Below are 13,422 nucleotides of genomic sequence, written 5' to 3'. Positions count from 1 at the left end.
CCCATTTTTTACGATGTGTTTCTTTAAAAATAGGGGGTCTCCTCCATACCTCCTGTTCCCCAACACTACCATCCCTGTCAGCCACCTTATACGTCTTATCCTAAAAATACATATGTCTTAACCACATCGAATTTGGTTCCCTCTGGCGCAGCCAGCAAGGGACCCACATCTGGGCCTGCCTTTTCTCACTTAGGGAGACAAACTGTAACCAAAACTTGTGATGATTGGAAGGGTTTGAATTAATCTCAACCACTGGCATTGCTGTGGGCAGCCTTCCACAAATTATTTTAAAACTATACATGCCATTTCAGAAAGGTGCATCTCATATGCAAATCAGTATTGGTACTGCTACCAATGGTAGCAGTCCATCCCGAACTACTGGACCACATACTCTCTGCATAGAAACACAAGCAACCCTAGACATGTTTCTGCATAAAGGAGCCTCATCAGTGAGGGGATGCCTGGTTCCCTATGGCGCAGCAAACTGGGGACCCATGTCTGGGCATACCCTTGCTCAGTTAAGGAGACAAACTGCAACCAAAAAATATCAGTGGAAGGTTTCAACCTCATCTTAACCACTGGTGTTGCTCTGAGAACCCTTCCACATCGTTGTTTAGTCCGTCTGCGCCATTACAGAAGGGGACATATCAGTAGTGGTACTGTCACCAATGGTAGCAGTCCATCACGAACTGTTGGACCACATCCCCTCTGCACAGAAGCACAAGCAACCCCAGACATAGTGTGGCCTTCTCAGTGAGGTGGAGCTTGATTCTCTATGGCACAGCGATCAAGGCACACATGGCAAGGCATAGCCTCTCTCATTTAGGGAGACAAACTGTAACCAAAACAAAAAACAAAAGCTAAACCACACAGTGCTATAGTATATCTGCTTGTCTAAAAACAATTTGGCTAAATGTTAAGCTATCATCAAAGACATGCAGGGAAAAGAAGCTGTAATAAATTACTAGCACCCGGGGCAGAGGAGGCAACCAATCGAGCTGCTCAAATCATGGGCTGAATGCCACGATCCAAGCCTGTGTTTCAAACAACCTTATGGCGGCTTCCCCACCCCGCTATCTTCCCCTCACACTCCCCTTCCCTCAGTCACCGCTCCCGACACCCCCTACCCTACTCACTGTATTCTTTTAGCGGTGGCTCAACCGCCGCCGCCGCTCCAGCCTCCCGGGCCACCATGGAAATGAAAGAGGGGCGCCACTTGGAGCCCAGTCTTCCAGCTCCACGGCCGCCATCTTAGTTAAGTATTTTGTATGAATGAACGGGACAGTGGGGGGCGTCTCGTTCATTCATACAAAATACATTATTGTACGCACACCAGGTTTCTGGCTTGGAAACCTGGGGTGCTAATAGCAATAAACACCCATTCCATGGGCTGTGCCAGGTTGTAACGACCCTGGACCCCCGTTAATGGCCTGAGTGTACCACCCGGTACAGCCCGTAGAACGGGTGCTTATTGATTAAGTAAAACCTGCATCTTCTGCTCATTGGAGGAAGGTAAACAAGCCGCACTATTCACAGCTGTCAGAAGTGCAGTCTAAGGCTGCAAGAAGGAGAAATCAAACATTGACATGTATGCCATTTTGTTTTGAGGTTAGTTCATATTGCATATGTGCCAATCTCCCCAAACTAGGCATTTTGTTTTATGATTCGTTTTGAGGCCAGTATGATGTGCATCCCTTTATACCACATGTGAGCAAGAAACACTTAATTGCAATACAGATGGAGTGGTCATTAAAAAAAAATTAACTTAATTGTAAGCACATAACATTTTGGCACATGAGAAGGGAGCTGGACCATAAGGAGATAAAGCAGTTTCCCAAGATCACATATTGTGGTCAAATGGGAAAACCAAACCTTGCATCTAATCACCCATGGGACATGTTTTATATGGTGCCATTATGCAGAGTGTGGCTCTTCATTATAAATGCAGCACAAAGAATTTTGGCTAAATTCCTACACTAGATGTACACCGCAATTGGACTCATGAAACTGCTCTGGGTCCAGCAATTGTACAATTGCTATGCGCTCCAAATTCTGGCAGCTATGGGACCTCAGGTGCTGGAAACTGATTTGCCCACTAAATTACACACAAGTTTGGGAGTCGGGGATCATATCCAGATCAGAGACCACACTTACCATCTTAGTCACTCGGCAGCATCTCTTCCCAGGAAATAGAGCCTTCATATCCTCTAGAGAAACCACACAGTTGCCCAACAGGTCTGAACCCCTGAAAGGCCTCTGTGGGGGTGCCAGAGCCTGCCCCCTGGGCATTACTGACTTGTGTTTGAAGGTACCCGAGTCCTTCCTCTCTTTCCATGTTGCCCGGACAATTTAAGTAAAAAAGAGTTCATGCCTGTAGGAAATAGCCAGTGCAACGCATCTAAGCACATATGGCATGCCGATGTCTATATATGTAAATTGGATTTTATTTCCAACATCAGTCTAGTTTACGTCACTACGCCACGCAGAACATAGATTGTATTCATTCTGCAATCCTACCCCTACATTTAAAGGCATGGTCTAGTAAAAAATGTTATTTAAAAAATAGATAGGCAACATAAAAAAAAAAATACTAGCATTCTCTTTTTTAAAACTTCCTATGTAAACTTTTGAGCTATTCAAGCTCAAAATTTGCAAAAGCAAGCACATGGGCGCATCCATTTTGTGAAATGGATGCCCTCCTGTGCTGGCTTTTTGCTTTTGCGGCACTAATGAAGGAAAAGCCCGCCAGCTGTAGTAAACAAAAGCTACCGCTGGGTGGCTTTCCCTTCATTAGGGCTGTACGCGGAGGACGGGGACCGGAGACCAGAGCAGGAAAGCTGCAGCTGAATCTCGGTAAGTGCTATTTATTTAAAAAAAAAAATAAGCACTAGCTGCATTTTTTTTTCTAAGTTTTCCGGGCTGGAGGAGCCCGGAAAACTTAGAAATAAAACCGCAGCTTTAAAAACGTTGTATTTATGTTTGCGGTCGCTTTTGAGGCAACCGCAAACATAAATGCAACGTTATTGTGTTGGAAAACGCTGCGGTTTTTCTTTCCAAGTTTCTCAGGCTCCTCCGGCTCGGAGGAACCTGAGAAACTCGGAAAGAAAAACCGCAGCGTTTTCCAATACAACCGCGTTGTGTTTCTGCCTGCTGTGGCTATCGCTTTGGGTCTCCGGTGCTCCTAGGGGAGCACCGGAGACCCAAAGTGAAAGCCACAGCAGGCAGAAACACAACGCGGTTGTGTTTACATGCCACGTAGTGTTTCTGCCTACAGCTGATTTCCCATTTGGGGCTCTCGGAGAGCCCCAAATGGGAAATGCTAAATGCTGCGTTGTTTCTGCCTAAATCTGCTTTCCCATTTGGGGCTCTCGGGCTCCCCTTAGGGAGCCCGAGAGACCCAAATGGGAAAGCAGATTCAGGCAGAAACACAACGCGGTTGTATTGGAAAATGCTGCAGTTTTTCTTTCCGAGTTTCTCAGGCTCCTCCAAGCCGGAGGAGCCTGACAAACTTGGAAAGAAAAACCGCAGTGTTTTCCAACACAATAACGTTGTATTTATGTTTGCGGTCGCTTCAAAAGCGATCGCAAACATAAATACAACGTTTTTAAAGCTGCGGTTTTATTTCTAAGTTTTCCGGGCTCCTCCAGCCCGGAAAACTTAGGGAAAAAAACACAGCTAGTGCTTATTTTTTTTAAAAATAAATAGCACTTACCGAGATTCAGCTGCAGCTTTCCTGCTCTGGTCTCCGGTCCCCGTCCTCCGCATACAGCACTAATGAAGGGAAAGCCACCCAGCGGTAGCTTTTGTTTACTACAGCTGGCTGGCTTTTCCTTCATTAGTGCCGCAAAAGCAAAAGCCAGCACAGGAGGGAATCCATTTCACAAAATGGATGCGCCCATGTGCTTGCTTTTGCGAATTTTGAGCTTGAATAGCTCAAAATTTTACATAGGAAGTTTTAAAAAAAGAGAATGCTAGTATTTTTTTTTATGTTGCCTATCTATTTTTTAAATAAAAGTTTTTACTAGACCATGCCTTTAAGTGCAGGGATCAGTGGTCATATAATGGTGATGCATTGCAAGTAGTGGCAATTTACAGCACATGGGGACAGTAACTGGGCATGTCATGCCAATACCTGGCAATTGGTTTACGTGGGCATATGACGGCAATGCATGGCAAATTGAGTGAGTGCCTGGTCATGAGATGACTGGATTATGTCCCAAGTACCTGGGCAAGCAATTCCAATACTTGACATACGGTGTGAGTAGCTTGGTCTATGATGTAAATAGCTGACAATTGGTGTGAATACCTGGCAATAGTGTGTCAGTACCACTGTGTTGTTGCTAGTGATGTGAGTGCAATATGATGTGAGTATCTGAGCCTACCCTTGCAATACCTGGCAAATTATTGTAGTACCTGGGCATGTTATGGCAATAGCGGGTGTGAGTACCTCTCCATTAGATGCCAATACCTGTCAAAACAGAAAACATCTTCAATAAATGAAAGTAAAACAACATTTCCCTTGCCAGAAAATGGCTGTCTTTACAACACATCACAGTGACCGGGATTAGCTAGACTGTTTGTTGTTGGCTGAACAGGGCAGGCCAGGGAGAGATGTGCTGTTTCTAACCGGGCACACAGGCAATGGCATAACAAGACTATTCATGTACTCTTTATAATTAGTGAGACCAACTAGGGAATAATGAGGTTATTTATAGCCGGTGACCATAGACAGAAAATGACAGGAATGTTATTAGCCAATCTGTGATGCTCTGTGTTTGATTTCTCAGAGTTGGAGGCCGATGACTGGTACAAGACACTACACCTGGAGTGCCTGGGGGCTCGGGTCAATGACATAAGCATGGGGGAGCCGGACCTCTTGGCTCCCGGAGTACAATGTGAACAAACAGGTTGGTGATGGAGCCTACAGGCGGGACAAAGGGAAGGGTGTGTGGGGCGGGAGTGGGCTGTCTGGGTTGACTGCAATTTCCAAACCAAAGACCCTGATCCCATAGCGTTTGCATCAACAGATCTCAAGGGATGACAGGGTTCAGAGTCGGGACTCAGGCATAAGAAAGCCAGAGACTGAGCCAGTGTCTAGGGAGGTTAGAGTCTGAGCCAGGGGTTAGACTGGCCAGGTAGTGACATCACTGGTAAGAGGGTCGGAATGTGAAAGGGACCAATATAGGCCAGAGGGTCCAGGGGCTGTAGACTGGGATCAAAGGTAAGAGGGTGGGGGGACAGACAGAATTCAGAAGTTGACTGGGTCAGAGACCAAGCTTATTGGTAAGAGAGCCAGACGCCAAGCTCCAAGGTGCCAGGGTATTAGACAAAGATCAGTGCTAAGAGCACCCGAGAACAATCTCAACGGACAACCGAGACCAAGCGAGAGGTACATCTAGCTAGTAAGTAACAGGGCAAGAGGCATGGTGGCACCAGGCAAGCTACAGAGCTCAGAAGATAACAGGGTAAATTCAATATCACATGACAAACACACACAGTACGTTCAGCACATTATTAAAGGAGTATGTTTCTCTTTTTCTCCCTCCTCTCACCCTCTCTCCTCCTGCCTCCACTGCACAATATGCCTCTTTCTTTTAATAACATGAATCCTCTACTCTCCCTTCCACATCTCTTATCCTTCTGATATCGCTTGCCTGCCTTTTTCTTCATGACCATTTTCTACTCCTTTTTAATGTTCTGTTTTCCCCAACTATTGTATTCCACTCTTCCCACATCAATTCCATTCTTAATTTTTCTCTGCTCAACATCGTCCATCGTACCTGCATAATCCCCTACACCACGCCCCAAACACTTTCCTCCTACCTCTTTCACTCCCATTCCTTCTCCCCTCCCCCTCGACACATTATTGCCCTCTCCTCCACACCTCCTCAACCATCCTTGCATTCATTCCCTGCCTGTTTCCACCTCCATTATACTTTTCCTCACAACCCTTTCCCAATCCCCTTGATTCACTCCTCCTCCCATGCACAATGCAATCTTCCTTTCTACTTATTGCCCTTCCCCATTCGTTGCGCCTCGCCACCCATTCACCTCTACCTCTACACATTGAATTCAATCCCACCTCCCCACCTTTTCTTCACCTTTGTCCCCATTTCTCTGTCTCCCCCATTTTCCTGATGTCTCCTAAGCAGAGAGATTTAACGTCTTCCTCTTGCCATGCCCCACCCTGGACATCTATGGAGAGTGCAAACTCCAAATCACCAATGAAAACATCTACCTCTGGGACACGCACAATCCTCGCACAAAGCTGGTATCCTGGCCCCTCTGCTCTCTTCGCCGCTACGGTCGGGACGCCACCAGGTTCACCTTCGAAGCTGGACGGTAAAGTAAAGTTCAGGCATATCTACTCATTTAGAACTGTGCGTGAGTACATTTGCTTGTGTAGTGTTGAAGGACAAGGTACTTACTGTACTTCAGGATTAAGATACATTGATAGAACTGCATAGGCCGCAACCGCGTACCAGAAGCACATGTGATCTGAAATGCTGATATATCCAACCCCATTTGTTCTAATCTTATGTGATGTCCTAATGTCAAGAAAGACTACTACTACAAAAAATATTAAAACCAAAATTAGAAGTGGATAAATGGAAGCGAGCAGACAACTGCTAATAGGGGGCTCCCCATGCCACATTTTTCCGCTGCTCGCAACTGAACATTCTTTGCATAGCTTACGATTACTGAGCATGTACTTCTCAGGTTTAATGGTAACCAATTCAGCCATAGATCACCACTCCGCGGCCCAGTTCCTGGTTCTTACACATAGTGAATATAAGAGACTTCAACCAATCCTACTCCTGAAAGCTGCAGTCCCGTGTCTAGGTACTAAGCACAGCTGGCCTGACTGCATAGTTTCAACTCTTTGTTTTGTTTTTGTCTCCTTGCCACATGTTCCTCAGGTGGCCTTACACCTTCACATTTTCCACTCTTAGGGGCATTCAGAACTTAGCTTGAAAGCAGAAGAGGAAAATGAGACAACCCTTGCTTTTACAGCACCCCGACCAGGTGATTTGTTATTTCTCTCAAATATTAGAGGATGGGCTCTCAGGGGTAGGTTTCTGTCTGTACCTCATCCCCTACTTGGACTGAGAGTAATCCAGCACAGTGCCTAATGCATGTTGTCTCTGAGGGGTCCTCAATGCTTAAATCTACTGGGGCTCAGTCAAAGCTGTTGCAATGCATAAGCTGTATTCTACAGGAGCACACTCAGCGGTGCATTGCAGGTAAATGTACCAGGGCTTATCCCACATGGCCATAAAGGCTCAAAACTTGGACTCGCTCTAAGGCTCCCATTAGAGGGTCTAACTCTAGAGGAGTCTCCAAGTTGCTTGGTAGTCTAGAGTGGCTGTTGGTGCTGCCATAGGTGAGAATCAAAACAGTGTCCTAAAGTGACGGACACTCCCATCCCCTGCACACCATAGTCACTGAAAAACAATCAGAGTTATTTTAACTTTAGAAATGATATCCTCCTATAACTCGACTGATTTAGTAGCACACGTTTTGAAATATACATTTGTATTTTTAATTCATCAAGGTCAAGAAAACCAAAAGGCTCAACGCAGTGCAGGATTTCTATTTATCAGGAGCACATTTCAATGTATCAAATCTTCTGAATACTTTAATCGTCTAAAGAATAATTAAAAAAGGAATAATCAGTATTTTTTAAATAACAGTTCGCCAGTGGCAGAAAATGTACTTACTAGTATTTTCACACGGTTTCATGATCTCATTTACCTGGCAGACTCTTGAGGTGAGTATTTTTACACTGTGATTTTTGTCAGGACAATTGTGTGATTCTCACAGATTCACAAATCTCCTTAATTGTCTGTATCTTTTCGACAAGTGAGAGAGAAGCATGCTAAATTATATCATCTTACTCTGTCTTGATATTTAGGCCAAATTATTCACATAGCAATTACTAGTGCTTAACTCTGATCAGAGGATTTGTTCAGGATAGTTGAGTATTAAGTCTGTCTGTATTAATCGAGATTAATCGAATAGGCATGATTACATATTTGTGGGTATAGAAATAGATCCGTAAAATATGGTGTTGTACAATCGGACCAAAAAAAAAGTCTGACCATACAAAACGACTGAAAAATGCTACCACCAAAGGTTCGAACACCAAAAGTTCGAACCTTTGGTGCTAGCATTGCAGGTAAGTAAAACAAAAAAAAGACTGCGGGGGTGTACCCGCAACCCCCCGCTCACTATACTGTGTGGCATAGTGAGCGGGGTGTTGTGGGGGACACCCCCAAAGGACACCCGCAGAGAAAATCAGGGGCTGCAGGGGTGTCCCTTGCAACATCCTGCTCACTATACTTTACAGTATAGTGAGCGGGGGTTGCAGGGGAAACCCCTGCAGTCCCCGTAGTATGTAAGTGTGTTCGCATGAGAAAGGTGCAAAATTTTCGTAGTTCGCACCTTTCTCATGCGAACATTCCGGCCGCGGCAAAATCAGCCGGCGTCGGATCACATAGAATCGTAAAATATATGGCCGATCATGTAAGATCCAGTCTGATGCCCAACAGTCTATTAAACATGTATTATATCGACTTAGAATAAAGAAACTCACCATTCAAATTCAGAATGGAGTAAGTCTTCAGATAGATTTAAAGAAAATCGATGCTGGCACGATCTGTAATGGCAAATGTTGGAGATGATATCATCAGTATTAATAGATATAAAGGATAACCTTAAAAGTATCATAGAAAGACTAGATTTCAGCTTTCACCTGCAGCATCTAATAGATAATTTGCCACTGAGCCAATATTTAAGAATCAGAAGGATAGTCTCAGATGAGACCAGCTATGGAGAGGCATCAAAAGTGATAACTGAGAGATTCCAACAAAGACGATATCCAGAACAGGTATTGGATTAGGCTAAAGAAAAATGTAACTTAACAACAAGAAAAGCCGTTCTTGGGCCCAAGAAACACAAAGATGGCCTTACACTAACACATCTAATAAAATGTTCAAACAGAGTACACAAATTTCACGCTTACTCAAAAAGAACTGGAAAATCCTACAACTAGTACACAACTGCTCAGACTGTCTCCTAGACCACCCATGGTTGCATACACAAGAGGCCTAAACTTTAGGGACAGTCTAGTAAAATCAGAAAGCGTTACCACTCTCAGGCAGTCTTTCTTAACAAAACCTAAGCAAGGTACTTTTCCTTGTCTGAATTGCAGCATTTGTAATAATATCCATTTTGCACTTGTGATTCAAAAAATGCCATATATGGTCTAATTTGCCCTTGTGGCAAATGCTATGTAGGAAAGACCATGAGAAAGAAGGAATGGGGCACCGAACACTAGTCTAACATCCATACAAGAAATCAAAAATCAACAGTAGCTAGGAATTATTTGGCAATGAGACAGCGTCACAACTGAGATTTGTTGTTCTTGAACAGATACACAGACCACCCAGAGGAGGAAACCTAATTCATCTAATTGCAAAAAGAGAGATGTTTTGGATTAATAAAATGGTTTCACTTGAACAAACAGGCATGAACAAAGAACTTTCCTTAGCCCCCTTCCTATAATTATCTAGACCCCTAGATTCCCATGTACACCTACAAGAGAGATGGGAGTACAGATGAAGATAACAATACTGAGAAGACTTTTGTTGAAAAATTGTACATATGCTAAAGAGTTACAATGTGAATTAGCTTACTCTTACTAATTTTGTATGATTCTGTGTTCTAACACACTGATTGTGACGATTATGGGACTGAAGTAGGTTTTCCAGAGACTCATGGATGACCATGCAATATGATACTCCTTATTTATGTACACATTGAATTGATGACTATTGCAACCAGGGATACATGATAACTGATGGCATATATCATCCCAAAGGATCACGAGTAACCAGTAGTACCAATAAACTATCTTTAGGGTATGAAGAACTACAATTGTCTTGAAATAATGAGAATCACTCATGTGGGATTTCTGTTCCCATCTGATCCGGGCTGACTAGCAACGATTATAAGAAAGAATCTTATACTGGTTTAATCGAGTAGTAGTAGGTCAGTACAGTATGGACCTGCACAGATTCCATTCACAAATGTAGATGTCCACCTATTATTATCTCACTTGTATTTGACATAAAGAATACTACACATCAGTACTAGGTGGCCCGCTCCCATTGTTAGATTTAGTTGCTTAGGAACAAGTAAGAGCATTGGCACACTGGATGGATACTAATTATCATTCAGACGCCCTTAAGAGCCCATGTCATGAGTCACCCAATTAATCAATGGGTTTAAAGGATAGAATATACAGCTTCACTTGCCATTCAAGCTATTGAGCTGCACTATGTGATGTCGTCACGTCACAATGTGAGTATGTCACACTGTCGTTTAATTTAAATAGCAGCCATTTTCTCCTCATACACAAGGATGTTGTGCCAAAAGAACAGTCACACTAGAACCTGGTCAAGACTGTTAGTAAGTCATCATAACGATGAAGCTGTAAGCTAGTATTTCTATGATTCCTTTAAGGTTCTCCTTTATATTTATTAATACTGATGATAGCATCCCCAACATGTGCCATTATAGCCCATGTCAGCAACGATTTTCTTTAAATACATCTAAAGGATTACCACATTCCGAATTTAAATGGTGAGATTCTTTATTTTAAGTTGATATAATCAATTTTTAACGGACTGTTGGGCATCGAACTGGATCTTACATGATCCCCCATACATTTCACAGATCATCTTCTCTTCCCACAAACACGTAATCATGCCTACTCAATGAATCTCGATTACATTACATACAGACAGAATTAATACTCAACTATCCCGTACAAATCCTCTGATCAGAGGTAAGTACTAGTAATTACTATGTGAATAATGTGGCCTAAATATCAAGACAAAGTAAGATGATATAAATTAACACTCGTCTCTCTCTTGTCGAACAGATACAGCCATTGAAGGAGAATTGAGAATCTGTGAGAATCACACAAAATTGTCCTGAGAAAAATCAGTGTAAATGTACTCACCTCAAGAGTCAGCCAGGTAAATGGGATCAGGAAACTGAGTAAAAATACTAGTACTACATTTTCTGCCAGTGGCGAACAGTTAACTTGAAAATACTGATTATTCCTTTTTTAATTATTCTTTAGATGATTGAAGTGTTCGGGAAGATTTGATACATTGAAATTTGCTCCTGATAAAGGGAAATCCTGAACCGCGTTGGGCCTTTTTGTTTTCTTGACCTTGAATAATGAAAAATACAAATGTATATTTGAAAACTTGTATTACTAAATCATTATATTTATATGATGATTTAATTTCCAAAGTTAAAATAACTCTGATTATCAGTGACTACGCTGTGCAGGGGACGGGAGTGTCCGTCACTTTAGGACACTATTTTGGTTCTCGATTATTGTAGCAGCTTTCAGTGCCAGAGCTGCATTTTTCTCCCCAGCACCCAGAACACATCTACACTTACCCCAAGTTGATTAATAGAACTCAGACACCACTAGATGTGCGCACTACAATACTACATTTTGCTGCTGCCATAAGTCGCATATTTCCAGGATCATGAAGGACAAGTTCAGTCAGCACTGTCATTACGTGAGAGAAATCGATGGTCAGTTTACCAGGATGCTTTTACCCTTGTGTGTAATGGGTAGTGACGAAAATTACCAACACATCCACTATTGAGAAGTCAAAAACATAATTTAGGGCCCCTCTGCTCTCACAGCCACTGCTGGATCCAAGTTACAGGTGTGATCACTTGAGATAAAAAGGCCTTTTCATCAATCCTTTAGGAATCTGATATTGCGTACATCTTTGTGGTGCCCTATTACACAACATTTGACATCAGTAGGCCTCCTCCCTCTCCACTCCTCCATGAAAGGCCTTGTTAAGTCCAGCCTTGGTTCCAGATTTCTTCTGGGGAGCAGGTCCTCTCAACACATCACCCTGCTGCTGGGGCATCATTCAGATTCAGGTAGCATTCCCTGTCCAAGAGAGAAGAACGTGTAGTTCCAAATACTTGGATTATACCCCTGTCAACCAGGTTTTGCTACTGACTCTGTGTTCAAACTGGAACCAAGGTTGACCTATTTTCCAGCACCCACAATGCTACTTTTGCCTCAGAAGGAATGGCAAAAACAGTGCTGGCTGCATTTGAAGCTGCACAATAGTATTTCTAGCACCTACCCTGCATGCCAAAGGATAGGCTGCTAGCCATATTTATGACGTTCATTACTTGGAAAGTTATCAAGACCTACTTTCTAGACCTTGGCAAATGATTTCACCCTCCTTCACCTAAGACTATAGTTGTTTTGGTGGTGCCTATCGGAGTGCCTTCCACTCATTCATCTCCTAAGTTAGTCTGCTGGTGGCTATACCATCGCCTTCTCCCACCCATTAGTTGGAGAACCAAGTGGGTGAACTTGACACAGAGCAGACTGATGATTCTATGTACGGAACTTTCTTCAAGGCACACCTTTCCCATTCCATCCTTGATGATATGATGTTTCATAAAGAGCTCAATAAAGGGCCCCCTTGAACCCTCAGACCTGTGTTTTAGGCTCCTTTCTTGCGCGCTCAACCTCTGAAATGCAATGGATCCCTCTGCAAGCTCATATGATCAAGGAGTTCACAGGTATAGGGAAAAAGCAACACTTCTCTACAGTATTACACTGTTCAGGAGAAAGTAAGGCACAAAGCGGAGGGCTCGTCTGATGAACCTTTCTGCGTCCTTAACCCACCACCTGTACTGTCATTTGTTTGCTTCTTTCAGACTAAGCAAAGGTAAAGGTCCGGCACCTCTTGTCTCCTCTGTTAGATGAAGAGGCTTAGTCCCTTGACTCTGTTGACAAGGAGAAGTACCAAAATCCACCTCTGCTCTTGCAATAGACTTGCTACCCCTCAACCTTTTCCCTTGTCCCCTTTTCCTTTCTATGGTGTGGATACCCCGGGCAGCTGCACAATGCCCCTTTCTCGGACAAGGTATCAACCTTGTAAGACCACTATGGCGATGACTGGAACAGCATAAAACCTTTATAACCTAACGGCCAAATGCTGATGCCCTTCTGTTTGGCTGCAGTCATAAAGTGTTACTTGGCTGGCTTTATTGAAGACCTCCATTCAGAAAGGTGGTCCCATTTTAAGGCCTCAATTTCAGGGCAAGCACCCAGGCTGTTTCCCCTTGGACCAGTTACCAAACAAGTACACACGGCTGTAAGAGGCATACACCGGGGAACAAACATGTCTTTGTTGCTCCTCCTTTAATATGGAGACCCAAAGGATACCCTGCAGCACAGATGACCAGGTGATGAAACTTAAGTAGGATGCTCAGATTACAAAGTCCCTTGCTAACATGTCTACAAAGTGTAACACTCTTTCAAGAGCGCATTTGCTTGACCTTCAAGGATAGGTC

At 43.4% G+C, this 13,422-nt stretch overlaps 1 protein-coding gene across 3 annotated transcripts in view; it reads left to right on the top strand.

Moving 5' to 3' along the window:
• Window positions 1-13,422, top strand: part of DOK4 (docking protein 4) — a 225,758-nt gene that overhangs the window by 160,156 nt on the left and 52,180 nt on the right. For 2 of the 3 annotated variants that reach the window (XM_069654129.1, XM_069654146.1), the window contains exons 4-5: window positions 4,788-4,907; window positions 6,150-6,342. In XM_069654129.1, the coding sequence (XP_069510230.1) occupies window positions 4,788-4,907; window positions 6,150-6,342 (313 nt within the window). The remainder of the gene's footprint in view (window positions 1-4,787; window positions 4,908-6,149; window positions 6,343-13,422) is intronic. The other variant, XM_069654136.1, reaches the window with a different exon arrangement.

Source organism: Ambystoma mexicanum, chromosome 1p (assembly GCF_040938575.1).
Source record: "Ambystoma mexicanum isolate Mex_15411 chromosome 1p, UKY_AmexF1_1, whole genome shotgun sequence".
NCBI lineage: Eukaryota > Metazoa > Chordata > Amphibia > Caudata > Ambystomatidae > Ambystoma > Ambystoma mexicanum.
The sequence above is the reverse complement of the archived record's forward strand: the minus strand, read 5'-3'. Positions and strand labels throughout refer to the sequence as shown.